At 37.7% G+C, this 13,130-nt stretch overlaps 5 protein-coding genes across 5 annotated transcripts in view; 4 read left to right on the top strand and 1 right to left on the bottom strand.

Annotated features, from left to right (window-relative positions):
* The window catches only part of LOC104733544 (probable aquaporin TIP2-2), a 6,626-nt gene extending 6,528 nt beyond the window's left edge, over nucleotides 1–98 (top strand). Inside the window, exon 6 of the mRNA XM_010453115.1 lies at nucleotides 4–98. Coding sequence (XP_010451417.1) covers nucleotides 4–98 — 95 coding nt within the window. The remainder of the gene's footprint in view (nucleotides 1–3) is intronic.
* LOC104731837 (VAN3-binding protein-like) lies at nucleotides 1,054–3,958 on the top strand. The gene is made up of 6 exons (XM_010451326.2): nucleotides 1,054–1,790; nucleotides 1,963–2,356; nucleotides 2,963–3,139; nucleotides 3,238–3,287; nucleotides 3,365–3,422; nucleotides 3,500–3,958. Exons 1-6 carry the CDS (start codon nucleotides 1,491–1,493, stop codon nucleotides 3,736–3,738), a joined length of 1,218 nt encoding a protein of 405 aa, XP_010449628.1. The 5' UTR covers nucleotides 1,054–1,490; the 3' UTR covers nucleotides 3,739–3,958.
* On the bottom strand, nucleotides 3,931–6,042 carry LOC104731838 (formyltetrahydrofolate deformylase 2, mitochondrial-like). Its single transcript, XM_010451327.2, has 8 exons — nucleotides 5,739–6,042; nucleotides 5,547–5,659; nucleotides 5,236–5,386; nucleotides 5,071–5,144; nucleotides 4,830–4,989; nucleotides 4,491–4,589; nucleotides 4,329–4,415; nucleotides 3,931–4,250 (listed from the first exon to the last, which is right to left on the bottom strand). Exons 1-8 carry the CDS (start codon nucleotides 5,892–5,894, stop codon nucleotides 4,104–4,106), a joined length of 987 nt encoding a protein of 328 aa, XP_010449629.1. The 5' UTR covers nucleotides 5,895–6,042; the 3' UTR covers nucleotides 3,931–4,103.
* On the top strand, nucleotides 6,801–8,990 carry LOC104731836 (inositol 2-dehydrogenase/D-chiro-inositol 3-dehydrogenase-like). Its single transcript, XM_010451325.2, has 7 exons — nucleotides 6,801–7,159; nucleotides 7,254–7,424; nucleotides 7,505–7,669; nucleotides 7,757–7,921; nucleotides 8,015–8,149; nucleotides 8,496–8,593; nucleotides 8,660–8,990. The coding sequence occupies exons 1-7, from the start codon at nucleotides 6,965–6,967 to the stop codon at nucleotides 8,838–8,840; spliced, it is 1,110 nt and encodes a 369-aa protein (XP_010449627.1). The 5' UTR covers nucleotides 6,801–6,964; the 3' UTR covers nucleotides 8,841–8,990.
* Nucleotides 9,445–13,130, top strand: part of LOC104731834 (DNA mismatch repair protein MSH4) — a 9,060-nt gene continuing 5,374 nt past the window's right edge. Inside the window, exons 1-16 of the mRNA XM_010451323.2 lie at nucleotides 9,445–9,600; nucleotides 9,742–9,945; nucleotides 10,059–10,094; nucleotides 10,189–10,301; nucleotides 10,395–10,440; nucleotides 10,614–10,660; nucleotides 10,761–10,868; nucleotides 11,002–11,077; nucleotides 11,263–11,335; nucleotides 11,444–11,589; nucleotides 11,690–11,775; nucleotides 11,912–12,051; nucleotides 12,136–12,275; nucleotides 12,366–12,416; nucleotides 12,731–12,794; nucleotides 12,913–13,056. Coding sequence (XP_010449625.1) covers nucleotides 9,535–9,600; nucleotides 9,742–9,945; nucleotides 10,059–10,094; nucleotides 10,189–10,301; nucleotides 10,395–10,440; nucleotides 10,614–10,660; nucleotides 10,761–10,868; nucleotides 11,002–11,077; nucleotides 11,263–11,335; nucleotides 11,444–11,589; nucleotides 11,690–11,775; nucleotides 11,912–12,051; nucleotides 12,136–12,275; nucleotides 12,366–12,416; nucleotides 12,731–12,794; nucleotides 12,913–13,056 — 1,540 coding nt within the window. The 5' untranslated portion in view covers nucleotides 9,445–9,534. The remainder of the gene's footprint in view (nucleotides 9,601–9,741; nucleotides 9,946–10,058; nucleotides 10,095–10,188; nucleotides 10,302–10,394; nucleotides 10,441–10,613; nucleotides 10,661–10,760; nucleotides 10,869–11,001; nucleotides 11,078–11,262; nucleotides 11,336–11,443; nucleotides 11,590–11,689; nucleotides 11,776–11,911; nucleotides 12,052–12,135; nucleotides 12,276–12,365; nucleotides 12,417–12,730; nucleotides 12,795–12,912; nucleotides 13,057–13,130) is intronic.

Here is a 13,130-nt window from a genome sequence, read left to right as displayed (position 1 = left end):
GGGGGGGGGCACTAGTCGGTGGTGCACTTGCCGGACTCATCTACGGTGTCTTTGTTGGATCGTACGCTCAAGCTCCCACCACAGAAATCTACCCTTGATCATTCATGTACGGTTTTAATTTGTTTGGCTTGCTTTTTTTGTTGTGTGAAAATGTTTGGGCCGAAAATGAATGATTGAATGTGGAGAAAACGGATCAAAGTTGTATTTTGCGTTGGTTAAAAATAAAAATTGTATATTTCAAAATTTCTTGTTTATTTTTTTTGCATATATATGCTCATTGATTACACTTTCTTGCATACGTTAAATTTTTATATATTTCAAAATTTCTTGTTTATTTTTTTTCATATATATGCTCATTGATTACACTTTCTTGCATACGTTAAATTCTAAACGTATTTTAGTACGTAAACTCATTTGACATTCGATGATGGCTAAAACTACCAGTTTTATGACTATCCAACTAATACTTGTTCACAATAAAAAGGTCCATAACAATCAGTCAATCACAAAGGATAAGATTAGACATTAGTAATGACTTTCAAATTCATTAGAAAGTCCATGTTATATCATGTATGCATTAGAAAACCATTAGGATTCCAAATTGCTCAAAGATAATTATGATAAGGCCCATTTGAATCTCATTGGGTGGGATATACTTTCGTGTAATCAAAACTGTTTGAGTACTAAACTCAAGTGAAAAAATAGTAATGCTACAAAGACATTTATAAAAAAATCGTTAATCCGTGAAACCAACGCAAACGATAGAGTGCATTAATAGAAAAACAAATTAAGTTGTCTCTTTTACGTATGATTATTATTTGAAGGAAGCTGGTCGGTTGTGGGGGAATGAATCGTATGAGAGCCGTCCGCTCAAAAGACAAAATGCTCTCAAACCAATGCACCTGTCGCCCCTTTGTGGTTTCACAAACCGTCCTACCAGATTAAGATATTACCTGAATTCATGGACAATGTTCTAAACCACAATATTATCCTAATCTTTAGCCACACTTATATAAAAGAAAGAACATGGAAACGAGTTCTTGAAATCTCAAAGACTCTTACGGTGATTAAAACACTCATCCAGATTTTTATTGTAATCTATCATTGTCAGTCCGCACGTACTTTTCCGACTTGTGGTTTGAATAATTCTCTTTCATAAAAAAAGAAAAAAAGATTCTCTTGTTGTGTAGTTTGGTTTATGCTCTTCCTCTTCTTTTCCACCTGAGTCAACATCATCCTTTTCATCTCCTTTTAAAAAAATAAAATAATTTTTTCTATTTTTTATTTTAGTTTTACAGTTCATTTCTGTTTTAATTCTGAAACTCAAAGCTGGTTGGTTTCTCTGTTTTGGTCACATGGTTTCCATCAGAAACATAACTCTTGCTCCACCAGGATAATAAATACCCTCTTCTGTCTTCTGATCCCACGTCATCTTTTCAAAAATTCGAAAATCTTTCATTTTCAAGCTGAAGATTCATTTTAGGAGAAAAATGGAAAATGGGTATTATTCAGATTGGAAAGATACTTCTTCTTCTTCGTTGTTTGGATCAGAGAATATGGAGGAAGAGTTGGAAGATGGAGTTCTCAGAGCTGAAGAGCTTTTCTCGTCCATTCCTCAGCCTCAGACACCAAAAGAGCCTATGGAGTTTCTGTCAAGATCCTGGAGTCTCTCTACTTCTGAAATCTCCAAAGCACTTGCACTCAAACATAGACAACAACAAGAACAGTTTTGTGTTGGCCAAAACAGTCCTCCTGTTTTGTTCCCTGTTGCTGCTGCAGATCCATTCATGGTACAACCCTCTTTCTTATTCCTTTTTCTCATAATTATAATGAGCAGTAAAAGTCAAAGACTTGTCAATTATATATGGCCATTGCACCAGTTCCCAACATAGTTCTTGGGAATTGGAATGTATAAAGTATAAACACTTTTCATAGTTTAAAACTCTGGGAAAATGATTTTAGGCTGGGAAGATCTTGAACTCGGTTGGCACACGTAGAGCAGGGACATTATCCAGATGGTTTCACCACCCAAAGGAACACAGCAGTAGCAGCACAATCACCAATCTCAAGAAGAAAGACAAGGTGCGCGTTGAGAACGCCCACGTGCATTCTGCTGTCTCTATAGCGGCTCTGGCTGCAGGTTTAGCCTCTGTAACATCTGCAAGCAATTGCAAAGGGTCAGGCTCCAAGATGGCACTGGCTTTAGCCTCAGCCACTGAACTGTTAGCCTCACACTGTTTTGAGATGGCTGAGCGAGCTGGTGCTGACCGTGCACGTGTTACTTCCACGGTTAGATCTTCTGTGGATATCAACAGCCCTGGTGATCTCATGACTCTAACAGCCGCTGCTGCAACTGGTAAGGCTTTCTTTGCACAAAGCTTTGTGGTCTCGTTGATATGCATTTGATCTGACTTTGTTTAAACTGACACTAGCTTTGAGAGGAGAAGCGGCTCTGAAGGCGAGGCAGCCAAAGGAAGCAAGNATGATTTTAGGCTGGGAAGATCTTGAACTCGGTTGGCACACGTAGAGCAGGGACATTATCCAGATGGTTTCACCACCCAAAGGAACACAGCAGTAGCAGCACAATCACCAATCTCAAGAAGAAAGACAAGGTGCGCGTTGAGAACGCCCACGTGCATTCTGCTGTCTCTATAGCGGCTCTGGCTGCAGGTTTAGCCTCTGTAACATCTGCAAGCAATTGCAAAGGGTCAGGCTCCAAGATGGCACTGGCTTTAGCCTCAGCCACTGAACTGTTAGCCTCACACTGTTTTGAGATGGCTGAGCGAGCTGGTGCTGACCGTGCACGTGTTACTTCCACGGTTAGATCTTCTGTGGATATCAACAGCCCTGGTGATCTCATGACTCTAACAGCCGCTGCTGCAACTGGTAAGGCTTTCTTTGCACAAAGCTTTGTGGTCTCGTTGATATGCATTTGATCTGACTTTGTTTAAACTGACACTAGCTTTGAGAGGAGAAGCGGCTCTGAAGGCGAGGCAGCCAAAGGAAGCAAGGAAAAATGCAGCTATTGCCCCTTTTGAGAGAAGCTTCTCTGACTCTCACTGGCCTGCAAATTTGAAGTTTAGACTGGACGAACCAAATCTTCCATTTGAAGGCGAACTGATGCAATGTGCACGAAATGGTAGTTCTCTTTTGTCTGTGAGAGTCTGATTAATTGAAGAGTTTACTGAGATAAGAAAGAGAGAGCTTAACTCTTCTTGTTTGTGCTTTAACTTGCAGGAGTGCAGCGAACTAAGCGTGTCTGCGTCTATATCAACAAGAAGTCTCAGGTACAGCATATTTGATTAGTATTTATAACACGCAACACATCTCAGTTCACTTCTAAGCCAATGCTTATTATTTGCAGGTAATGATCAAACTCAAAAGCAAACATGTTGGAGGGGCATTCTCCAAGAAGACCAAATGTAAGCATTTACTAATATTTCAGTTTAGATAAATTACTTGAAAGACGGCATTCTGAACTTGTTGTACCTTTCTGAAGGCGTTGTCTATGGAGTCTGCGATGAGAAATCAGCTTGGCCTTACAGGAAAGAGAGGGAAAATTCAGAAGAAGTCTACTTCGGTCTGAAGACCGGACAAGGTCTTTTGGAGTTCAAGTGCAAGAACAAGATTCACAAGCAGAGATGGGTTGATGGGGTACAGTCTCTTCTCCGCCAAGTAAATTGCTTTGAAGCTGCCAAATGCTCACTGGGATCTCTGAGTCTCACTGGTCACACGTGATGAAGGATCCTGTATACATTTGATTATATACATATAATCCACATTTTTGCTGTTGTGAGGTATTTCAGAAACCTGGTAATGTACAATGTCAGTCTCTGTAACGACTTTTGGATAAAAACACAGCAGGTTGTTCATATGATCACAACAAGTGGTAGGAATATTGCTATGTACAGAAAGACATCAGAAGAATGATGAATCTCAATTGAACTGTTTTTATTGACATGATACAGTTTCTGATTTGCTAAGCCAAAACATTTACGTGTAAGCTATGAAGAATCAAAAACTTATAGAGAAGTAGTATGTATATTTTTGCATGAGTGAGCATATCATATGAAGAAATGTCGGAGATTTTCACGTAGACCGTATTAGAATACGACAGTCTTTTGTATCCCATAAGGCAATACTCGCAGTTCGCAGTAAGATTTTATAGCTTTCATGAGACACTTTTTCTCGAGGTCCTCTGATTTCTGGACAAAGCTCCTCAAATTGTCTCGGTGGGAAACTCTCTCAACCTGTAAAACTCAAACTGAGACACTTTTGTAGAACAATGTAACCCTCAGAACAAATTAACTAGTTGGGAGATGAATCACCATTTGTTCAATGATAGGACCTGAATCAAGTTCCTCTGTAACAAAGTGACTTGTTGCACCAATTAGTTTCACACCTGCATCAAATGCCTAACCAACAGAATCTAGAAGCATAAGAGACAGAGATGAGCATTGAGAGATAGAGCCATCAAAGAACTAAGAAACCTGTTTCACGGGATTTCGTCCCTTGAATGAAGGCAAGAGGCCATGATGGATGTTGATTACATCTTTTCCATAATCTTTCAAGAAGTTAGCTGACAGTAGCTGTCAAAGGAAAATGTTACAGTCAACATCATCGGTCTATATAATAACTAATGCTATGAAATTTCATCTGTTAAGAAAGCTGAAGCAAAGAAGCATAAACTCAAAGCAAGAACGGTGTAAAAGGACAATTTGATTCATTTTTGGATAACACTAGAGAAGACACAAGTAAACTGTAATGAGACACAGTCATCAGAATGAGACTGTTCAGGAGCTTAGGATGGAACTTAAAATCTGACATACCTGCATGTATCTAGCGAGAACTATAAAATCAGTATCCTTAACCAATTCCAAAATCTCCTCTTCTATTTTATTCTGATCGGTTGTTGGCAAATAATGATAAGAGATGCCATGCCTCTGGAGAAACCGCATAATATGGGTGTTTGGAGCTCTTTCATGGTTACTGGATACACAAAATATCAGGAATCACACTAGTCATACCTAATATATGCATTCAGTTCGTTGATAAGAGTTATATGTAAACCTTATCACACATGTTATATCGACAGGAAGCTTTCCGTCCTGCCATCTATGTAACATTTCAACCAGACAATGATCCTACAGACAAACAAAATTATCACACAACTTCAGGAAAAAAGAAAACAAGAGGACACAGAATAAAAGGATCTTTATGACACAAAATATTTACCTGTTTTGACAGTAGAAGAGCTATCTTGTATTTGGGGTCTAAAGAGGGAACTCGTACAACCGAGCTCAAAGCACTAAACTTTTGTGCAATAGTTTGAAAATCTTCATCCATCTGACTCCTCGGCCATTTTACTGGATCAAATATAAACTCACTGCCAAAAAGAATTTACCTTTTCATCACAACTAAACCCAAAAATAGAAACCTTTAACTAGAATTCACTTTAAAGACATTGGATTGGAAATTAACCAAACGAATCTATTGAAGTAGCATCAAAGGTGAGATTTTTCCAAAAGGAAAAGTGGGAATTATACCTTCGAGAGTAGAAGACGTTCTTGTTTTCAGGAACAAACACATCGTAACCAAGAATGTTTCCACCCTTGGCAGCAATACAATCTGATAGTTTCGCTACAATCCCAACGTCATCCTAAAACAAAGGACGGAGAGTCACACTAATAGTTCCAATTAGTTTAGTTTAGCATCCATGAATATTGATTGGAACGTACCGGACAATGGAAGACGTGGACGCCGGGGATGAGAATGGGTGAAACAGAGGAATCGAGGGACTCGCCGTGAAACTGAGAAGATTTAAAGGACCATTTCGTAAATGATCTAAAAGCTGTGGCGGAGAGACATGAGGTGGCTGAGACTCTTCGTATCATTGCCGCTATTTCTTCGAATCTGACTCATCCCATTGCTACACCTTTTTGTCCTTTGATTCTGTGTTGTGATGTGTCTGATCTATGTGTGTCTGTTATTTCCCCTCCTGAAAATTTTGAGCATAACTCAAAACTCTACAAAATAAATAGAGTGAGTTTTACTGTTTACTAATACAAAACTGAATTTTGCTATCAATCATAATCTCCAATTTACTACTTGTTATTTTATACACATTTGTTTTCAGAGTAGTTATTGATGAAAAATGATTTTTTATTTTATAATATCCATTTCTAATGATATTATTTGATTTATTTCGTCAAAGATATTTTCAAGTGTAGCTATCTCTTATTCAAAAAACATTTATCTCTTTTTTTTTTTGTTAAACAATAAATAAGTATTGTTAATCTCTTTACTGACTTTTCTCTACAAAAGAAATATGAATTTTTAACAATATTTGCTAATTTGGAAAAAAAAAATTCTATCAACAAATAACCAATAATCTTCCTTTCAAGTTATAATTATTCTATTTTCTTGTCAACTTATTAATATGGCCAATTTTATTTTCCAAAAATACCACAAAATAATTTTTTTTCCAAAAATACTACAAAATTATACTAAAGATTTTATATTCAAACTAAACCCAAAATCCTAAACACTAAACCCTACCTCCTAAAAACTATACACTAAATCTAAATTTGTCAACCCAAACCTAAAAAAAATAATTTGTAAATACTTAAAAAAAAATTAAAAATAAAGAGATGGTAAATACTTAAAATTATTACTCAATCTTCTTACTCAGCAACTGGCACTTGCATAATTCCAGTACACCACACACACGCACAAAATAAAAAAGAGATGGTACATGTATTTTTTTGCCGGATATGTACTTTTTCCCGTAAATATGACTCGTCGTTAGATTCTGTCCTCTCCACTAAAATCTTATCATCCATCAATAGAAAAAAATATCAAATTACCCAAAAAAGACATGTCCGTGTAATTTTGAAACCGTCCTCACGACGTCGTTTAGCCCAAATCAAGCGAAAGTGAGTCAGAGGAGCTCAGACGTTCAGTAATGGCGGATGTTAAGGACTCAGGAGCGATTACCAGGTATGGAATCGTAGGGATCGGTATGATGGGAAGAGAACATCTCATCAATCTTCACCACCTCCGTGACCAAGGCCTCGCCGTCGTTTGTATCGCCGATCCTCACCCTCCCTCACAGCTCCTTGCCATTGAACTCGCTCAATCCTTTAATTGGGAACTCAAGGTATTTTCAATTTGTACTTGATAAAACTCTTTTGGTACTTGGCGTTTTGGTAAACTCAGGATAGTGAGATTCTCCATATTTTGTTGTGATTAAGGTTTTCTCAGGACACGAAGAGTTGCTCAAGAGTGAGCTGTGTGACGTGATTGTTGTGTCTTCTCCAAATATGACTCATCATCAGATTCTTATGGATATTATCGATTATCCAAAACCACATCATGTTCTTGTTGAGAAGCCTTTATGCACCACAGTTGCTGATTGCAAACAGGTCATTTTTTTTCTTGTTTGGTACCAAATGTTGCTGAGTATGATGATTGATCAATTCATGAAACTGTGTTTGGGAATCAGGTTCTGGAGGCTGCAAAGAAAAGGTCAGATATGGTTGTGCAAGTTGGTTTAGAATACAGATACATGCCGCCTGTAGCTAAGCTAATAGAAAAAGTTAAAGGTGGAGATTTTGGTAATGTCAAGATGGTAGCAATCCGCGAACATAGGTTCCCTTTCTTGGTTAAGGTAGGCTTAAACAAGATGGACTCTGTGTAGTTTTTTTTTACACATCCTATTTTTATACGATTGCTGAGAGAACATATTTATCACTAGGTGAATAACTGGAATAGATTCAATGTGAACACTGGAGGGACCTTAGTGGAGAAATGCTGCCACTTCTTTGATCTTATGAGGCTCTTTGCTGGTTCGAATCCTCTATGTGTGATGGCTTCTGGAGGCATGGATGTGAACCACAAGGATGAAGTTTATGATGGAAAGGTTCATTCTAATCCCAGATTTACACTCCATCATTGTAAATGAGTCTGTGTTGTGACTTGTGAGTTTCATATTATTCGTTTCTCTGTGATATAGGTTCCTGATATAATTGATAACGCTTACGTTATAATTGAGTTTGACAATGGATGTCGTGGGATGCTTGATCTTTGTATGTTTGCTGAAGGAAGCAAAAACGAGCAAGAAATATCTGTTACTGGTGACATTGGAAAGGTGAGCTTTTTGAAGTATCATGGGCTCCTCTTTTTTCGTTTGTGCTTATTATGGTCTTGGTATGATAGGATTTTAAGTCAGAAATGAAAAAAACAGAGTTGGGTGTTTTTATTTTGTATTGAATACTCTGAATCCTTGTTATGTATGAAAACTACATACTTTCCATCTATTCCAAAATCACATGGCAGACCTACATGCTAGCTCTCCTGTAATCACTATCAGCTGAAGCTATGCATATAGGTGGGAGATGAGGCAGGGAAGATGAACATAAAGTTTTTTCTGACTATTTCTTTGGAGTTGTTTATATGAGTTATGAGTTTTGAGTTGGGCCAAGGTTTTGTTGTAGGGGGAGGCACTTGTTCCAGAGGGCATAGTTCGATTTGGCAGTCGTGCAGAAGGAAGAGAAAACGTTCAAACGATAAAAGCTGAGGATGAAAGAATAAAGTAAGATTGATTCATCTAGAATACATATTGTCTTGCAGTCTCACATCACATGATGTTAAAATTCAGATATGAAGGGTTGCATCACGGGTCAAGTTACTTGGAACACCTCACCTTCTTATCAGCAATCAGAGGTGAAGGAAGAGCAGCTGTTGATTTGGAAGATGGATTAATGGCTGTTGCCATTGGAGTTGCTGCACAGCTCTCCATTGAGGAGCGCCGCTATGTAACTATTGACGAGGTCATGTGATTTATGGCGGACATATAGGTAAAGAAACCTTTGTAAAGCTTGTATTAGTGCTGTCCGTTATGTTTGCCATACAACTGTTTATTGTAAGAACTAAAAAGAGAGAGTGATCAACTGTTATAAGATGTAATCCAAAGCTGAATCTTTTCTCTACTCTGTGTTTAAGCTTTTATTAGTAGGGGTTTGAACTGAGCAGAGCTAGCTACAATGAAGGGATCCTCCAACTTATTGCTCAGCTTAGCAATGCGAACTGTATCAAACATACCCCTCAATTTCTCTATAATCCGGACAATACCAACGGATTCAAACTTTATTGAACCAAAACAACCGATCTAAAACCCAATTGTTAAGCGACATTTTTTCAATTGGATAGAAACTTAATTGTTTGTGAAAGAATATTTAGATGTAGTTGACTGAAAATTGAATTTGATTCTAGTTGAAACGAAAGATATCGAATTTGATTTTATTTTGGTTATTTAGCTTTTTAATCGTTAACCAATAAAATTGAACCGGGAAATACTCCCTGAGTAGTCTAATTGAACAGTTTTTGGTAATTTAAACCGGTTTCCGAAATAAATATCGGCGTAGTGAGTGAAGTGTCGTCGACTATAGAATTCACAGTGGCGCGCTTTTGCCTTCATTTTCGGAACACTTGTACCGATTGCTCAATTTTCAAATTCTGATCTGTGGAGCGAATATGGAAGACGACGGGGGAGAGAGATCGAGCTTCGTCGCCGGCCTCATTGAGAACAGAGCCAAAGAGGTACGTACGGTTCGTCTATTTCGCTGTTTTGGCCGGACTATGGTCTTCCGATTTGGCTCCTTTATTTGTGTTCTCTTTGGGTCTCTATTTCGCGACGGCGATTTCTCGGATTAGCTTCTAAATTTGAATTTTTCTGATTAGGTCGGGATGGCTGCTTTTGACCTAAGATCGGCTTCACTGCATCTATCTCAGTATATAGAGACGAGCAGCTCATACCAAAACACGAAGACGCTATTGCGTTTCTATGATCCAACTGTGGTAATCGTTCCTCCCAACAAATTAGCAGCTGATGGCATGGTTGGTGTATCAGAACTGGTGGATCGATGTTATAGCACTGTTAGGAAGGTGAAAATTTCTGTTCCATGGATGATAAGTCTGTACAAATTGGGGGGAAAATAATGTATGTCTTTAGCTATATAGCCGATTCAATTGACTGTTACTATCTTGCCTTCTCGCAGGTTGTGCTTGCCCGTGGCTGTTTTGATGATACTAAGGTTGATTTAGGAACCTCTGATAGTACAAACATTCATTGATTCTTGTAGTCGTGTAGTTTTTAATTGGGTATGCATTTTTGGCCATATGTTTCAGGGTGCTGTATTAATACAAAACTTGGCTGCAGAAGAACCTTTGGCTCCTGGTTTAGACACTTACTATAAGCAGCATTATCTCTCATTGGCTGCTGCTGCAGCTACGATCAAATGGTGTCTACATCATGGCCTTTTGCTTCAGTGCAATATCAGTTTGCTGTTTTTGAAATACTGAGTTTGGTGTTTTGTGTCATGACTCATGAGCAGGATTGAGGCGGAAAAGGGTGTGATAATCACCAACCACTCACTGACTGTATGTGTTTGGTTATATACAATACTCGATTATCTGGTTGTAAAAGTTGTATATGCAGTAAATCCACAATTTCTTGCATAATGAATGAGTCATTGTTTCTGTATGGTTTCGGTATTACCTGTTTCTTCTTGGGTTCAACCTTCTCATTTGTGGATTCTGTTGCCTATGTCTAGGTAACTTTTAATGGATCGTTTGATCACATGAACATCGATGCAACTAGGTAGGATTACCCCGATATTGTTCATTTTCCTAGTCTATTAAATTATGGATAATTTTACTGTAAATCGTTCTGTTTCATTGTTTACTTGATTTGATTGTAGTGTTGAGAATCTGGAAATCATTGATCCATTCCATAACGCACTTTTGGGCACTAGCAACAAAAAGAGGAGTCTGTTCCAGATGCTCAAGACAACAAAAACAGTTGGCGGGTAACTGGAAACACACTTTTTAAGAGTTGAAATTACAAATTGTGTCTTGTGAAACATATTGTATATGAGTTTGGCATGTGAGACCTTTTTAACTCACTAGTCATTTTTATTTCATGCATGATATGTTGGTCAGGACTAGGCTTCTTCGAGCCAATTTGTTGCAGCCTCTGAAAGATATTGAAACTATTAACACTCGCCTGGATTGCCTGGTTAGTATAGCTATTATTAAGGTGTCATATATCTTTAAGGAACTTCTAAACACATATCATTCAATTTCCGTTTGGTGTTAAATAAGTTGACTGACAGAGCTTGATAATTGTGCAGCTAGCAGAAAACTTCCATTGTTTGATAATGCATTAATCGCAACGCAAAATTTCTCTTCTTGTAATTGCAGGATGAGTTGATGAGTAATGAACAACTATTCTTTGGGCTCTCACAGGTTTTACGTAAATTTCCTAAAGAGACTGGTTAGTAATTAAGAGAAAAAGTGGGAAGATCCTGACCTTTTCTCATTGCATCCAATGTATTGAGCTTGTTTCTTCTCTTAATAACATCATCTCAAAACAAATTTTCAGATCGAGTTCTTTGTCATTTCTGCTTCAAGCCAAAGAAAGTCACAGAAGCGGTCCTAGGTTTTGATAATACCAGAAAGAGCCAAAACATGATTTCAAGCATCATCTTACTTAAGACTGCATTGGATGCTTTGCCTCTACTTGCTAAGGTGTTTTTCTTTCTCATTTGTTGTTAGTTTGTTCTTACTTGATTTTGCAGCTATGTCTATGACCTATCCCTAACCTTAGTCACGCCATGTCTTAATGTAGGTTTTAAAGGACGCAAAGTGTTTTCTCCTTACCAATGTTTATAAGTCTGTGTGTGAAAATGATAAATATGCTTCCATCAGAAAAAAGTATGCCATTAGTGGATCTGGCTAGTAGATATTGACTATATACTTCGTTTCTGGAATTTTTTTCCATTTCCTCCTCAAAATTTCTAAAAACTAGAGTTTCGAAGTCACTAACTTCTTTATCCTCTTTTTGTTTCAGAATTGGGGAGGTTATTGATGATGATGTTCTCCATGCACGGGTTCCTTTTGTTGCCCGCACACAGCAGTGTTTTGCTTTAAAAGCCGGAATTGATGGATTTTTGGATATTGCAAGGAGAACCTTTTGTGATACTAGTGAAGGTGAACCAAGAATTATGCTTCTTTTTGTATTATCACTGATTTTTCCTTTGTTCTGCTAATCTATAATCTTGAAAACATTGTCAGCAATACATAATCTGGCGAGTAAGTATCGTGAGGAATTCAACTTGCCAAATCTAAAACTCCCTTTCAACAACAGGCAAGGCTTCTTTTTCAGAATTCCTCAGAAGGAAGTTCAGGGAAAACTTCCAAGCAAATTCACTCAGGTCAAAAACGCACTTTCGTTGAAAAATTAATGTTCTATCTATATATGTGGGGTTCCTGACTTAATTTTTCTTGTACGTGGTATGTTCCAGGTTGTAAAACATGGGAAAAATATACATTGTTCGAGTCTGGAACTGGCTTCTGTAAGTCAAATTATCAAAATTTCAGATGCATCGTTTCCTTGTGGCTTTATCAGTTTTAGCAGTTCAGGAAGTACTATAGTTCAGGCTCACATTACAGCTATCTATACAAAGTTTAATAGTTGATGCAAATGATAATAAATGAACAAAACTCCCCTTCCAAAGTTTTAATACACTGAAGACTTGAGACACCACGGATATATTTGATGAGAAGAATGAGCCCTCAAATCTAGGACAAGTAGAAGCTATGTTCATGATTTCAGGAACCTAGACCCAATGTTTCATTAATATCTACCGTACAATGATCTGTTGTGCAGTTGAATGTCAGGAATAAGTCTGCCGCTGGAGAGTGTTTCATTCGAACGGAAACATGCTTGGAAGGTTGATTAATTCACATTGCTCACAAGTCTCAACTATATGTAGTAACCCGATTTATTATAATCCTATCATGCTTGATTTTTTAAGGCTATTACACTAAACGTTCTCTGTATGTATGCAGCACTGATGGATGCGATAAGGGAAGATATCTCTGCCCTCACACTCCTAGCAGAAGTCTTATGTCTCCTAGATATGATTGTTAATTCATTTGCTCATACAATATCCACAAAGCCAGTGGATCGATACTCTAGACCTGAACTAACAGGTAGCTGACTTTCTCACTATCATTCCTTAAACACCTTAAGTTAAATAATTGATCAACGTTTTGTGTGGAATTTA

This window comes from Camelina sativa, chromosome 12 (genome assembly GCF_000633955.1).
Source record: "Camelina sativa cultivar DH55 chromosome 12, Cs, whole genome shotgun sequence".
NCBI classification, from domain to species: domain Eukaryota; kingdom Viridiplantae; phylum Streptophyta; class Magnoliopsida; order Brassicales; family Brassicaceae; genus Camelina; species Camelina sativa.
This window is presented reverse-complemented; position numbering and strand designations above follow the sequence as displayed.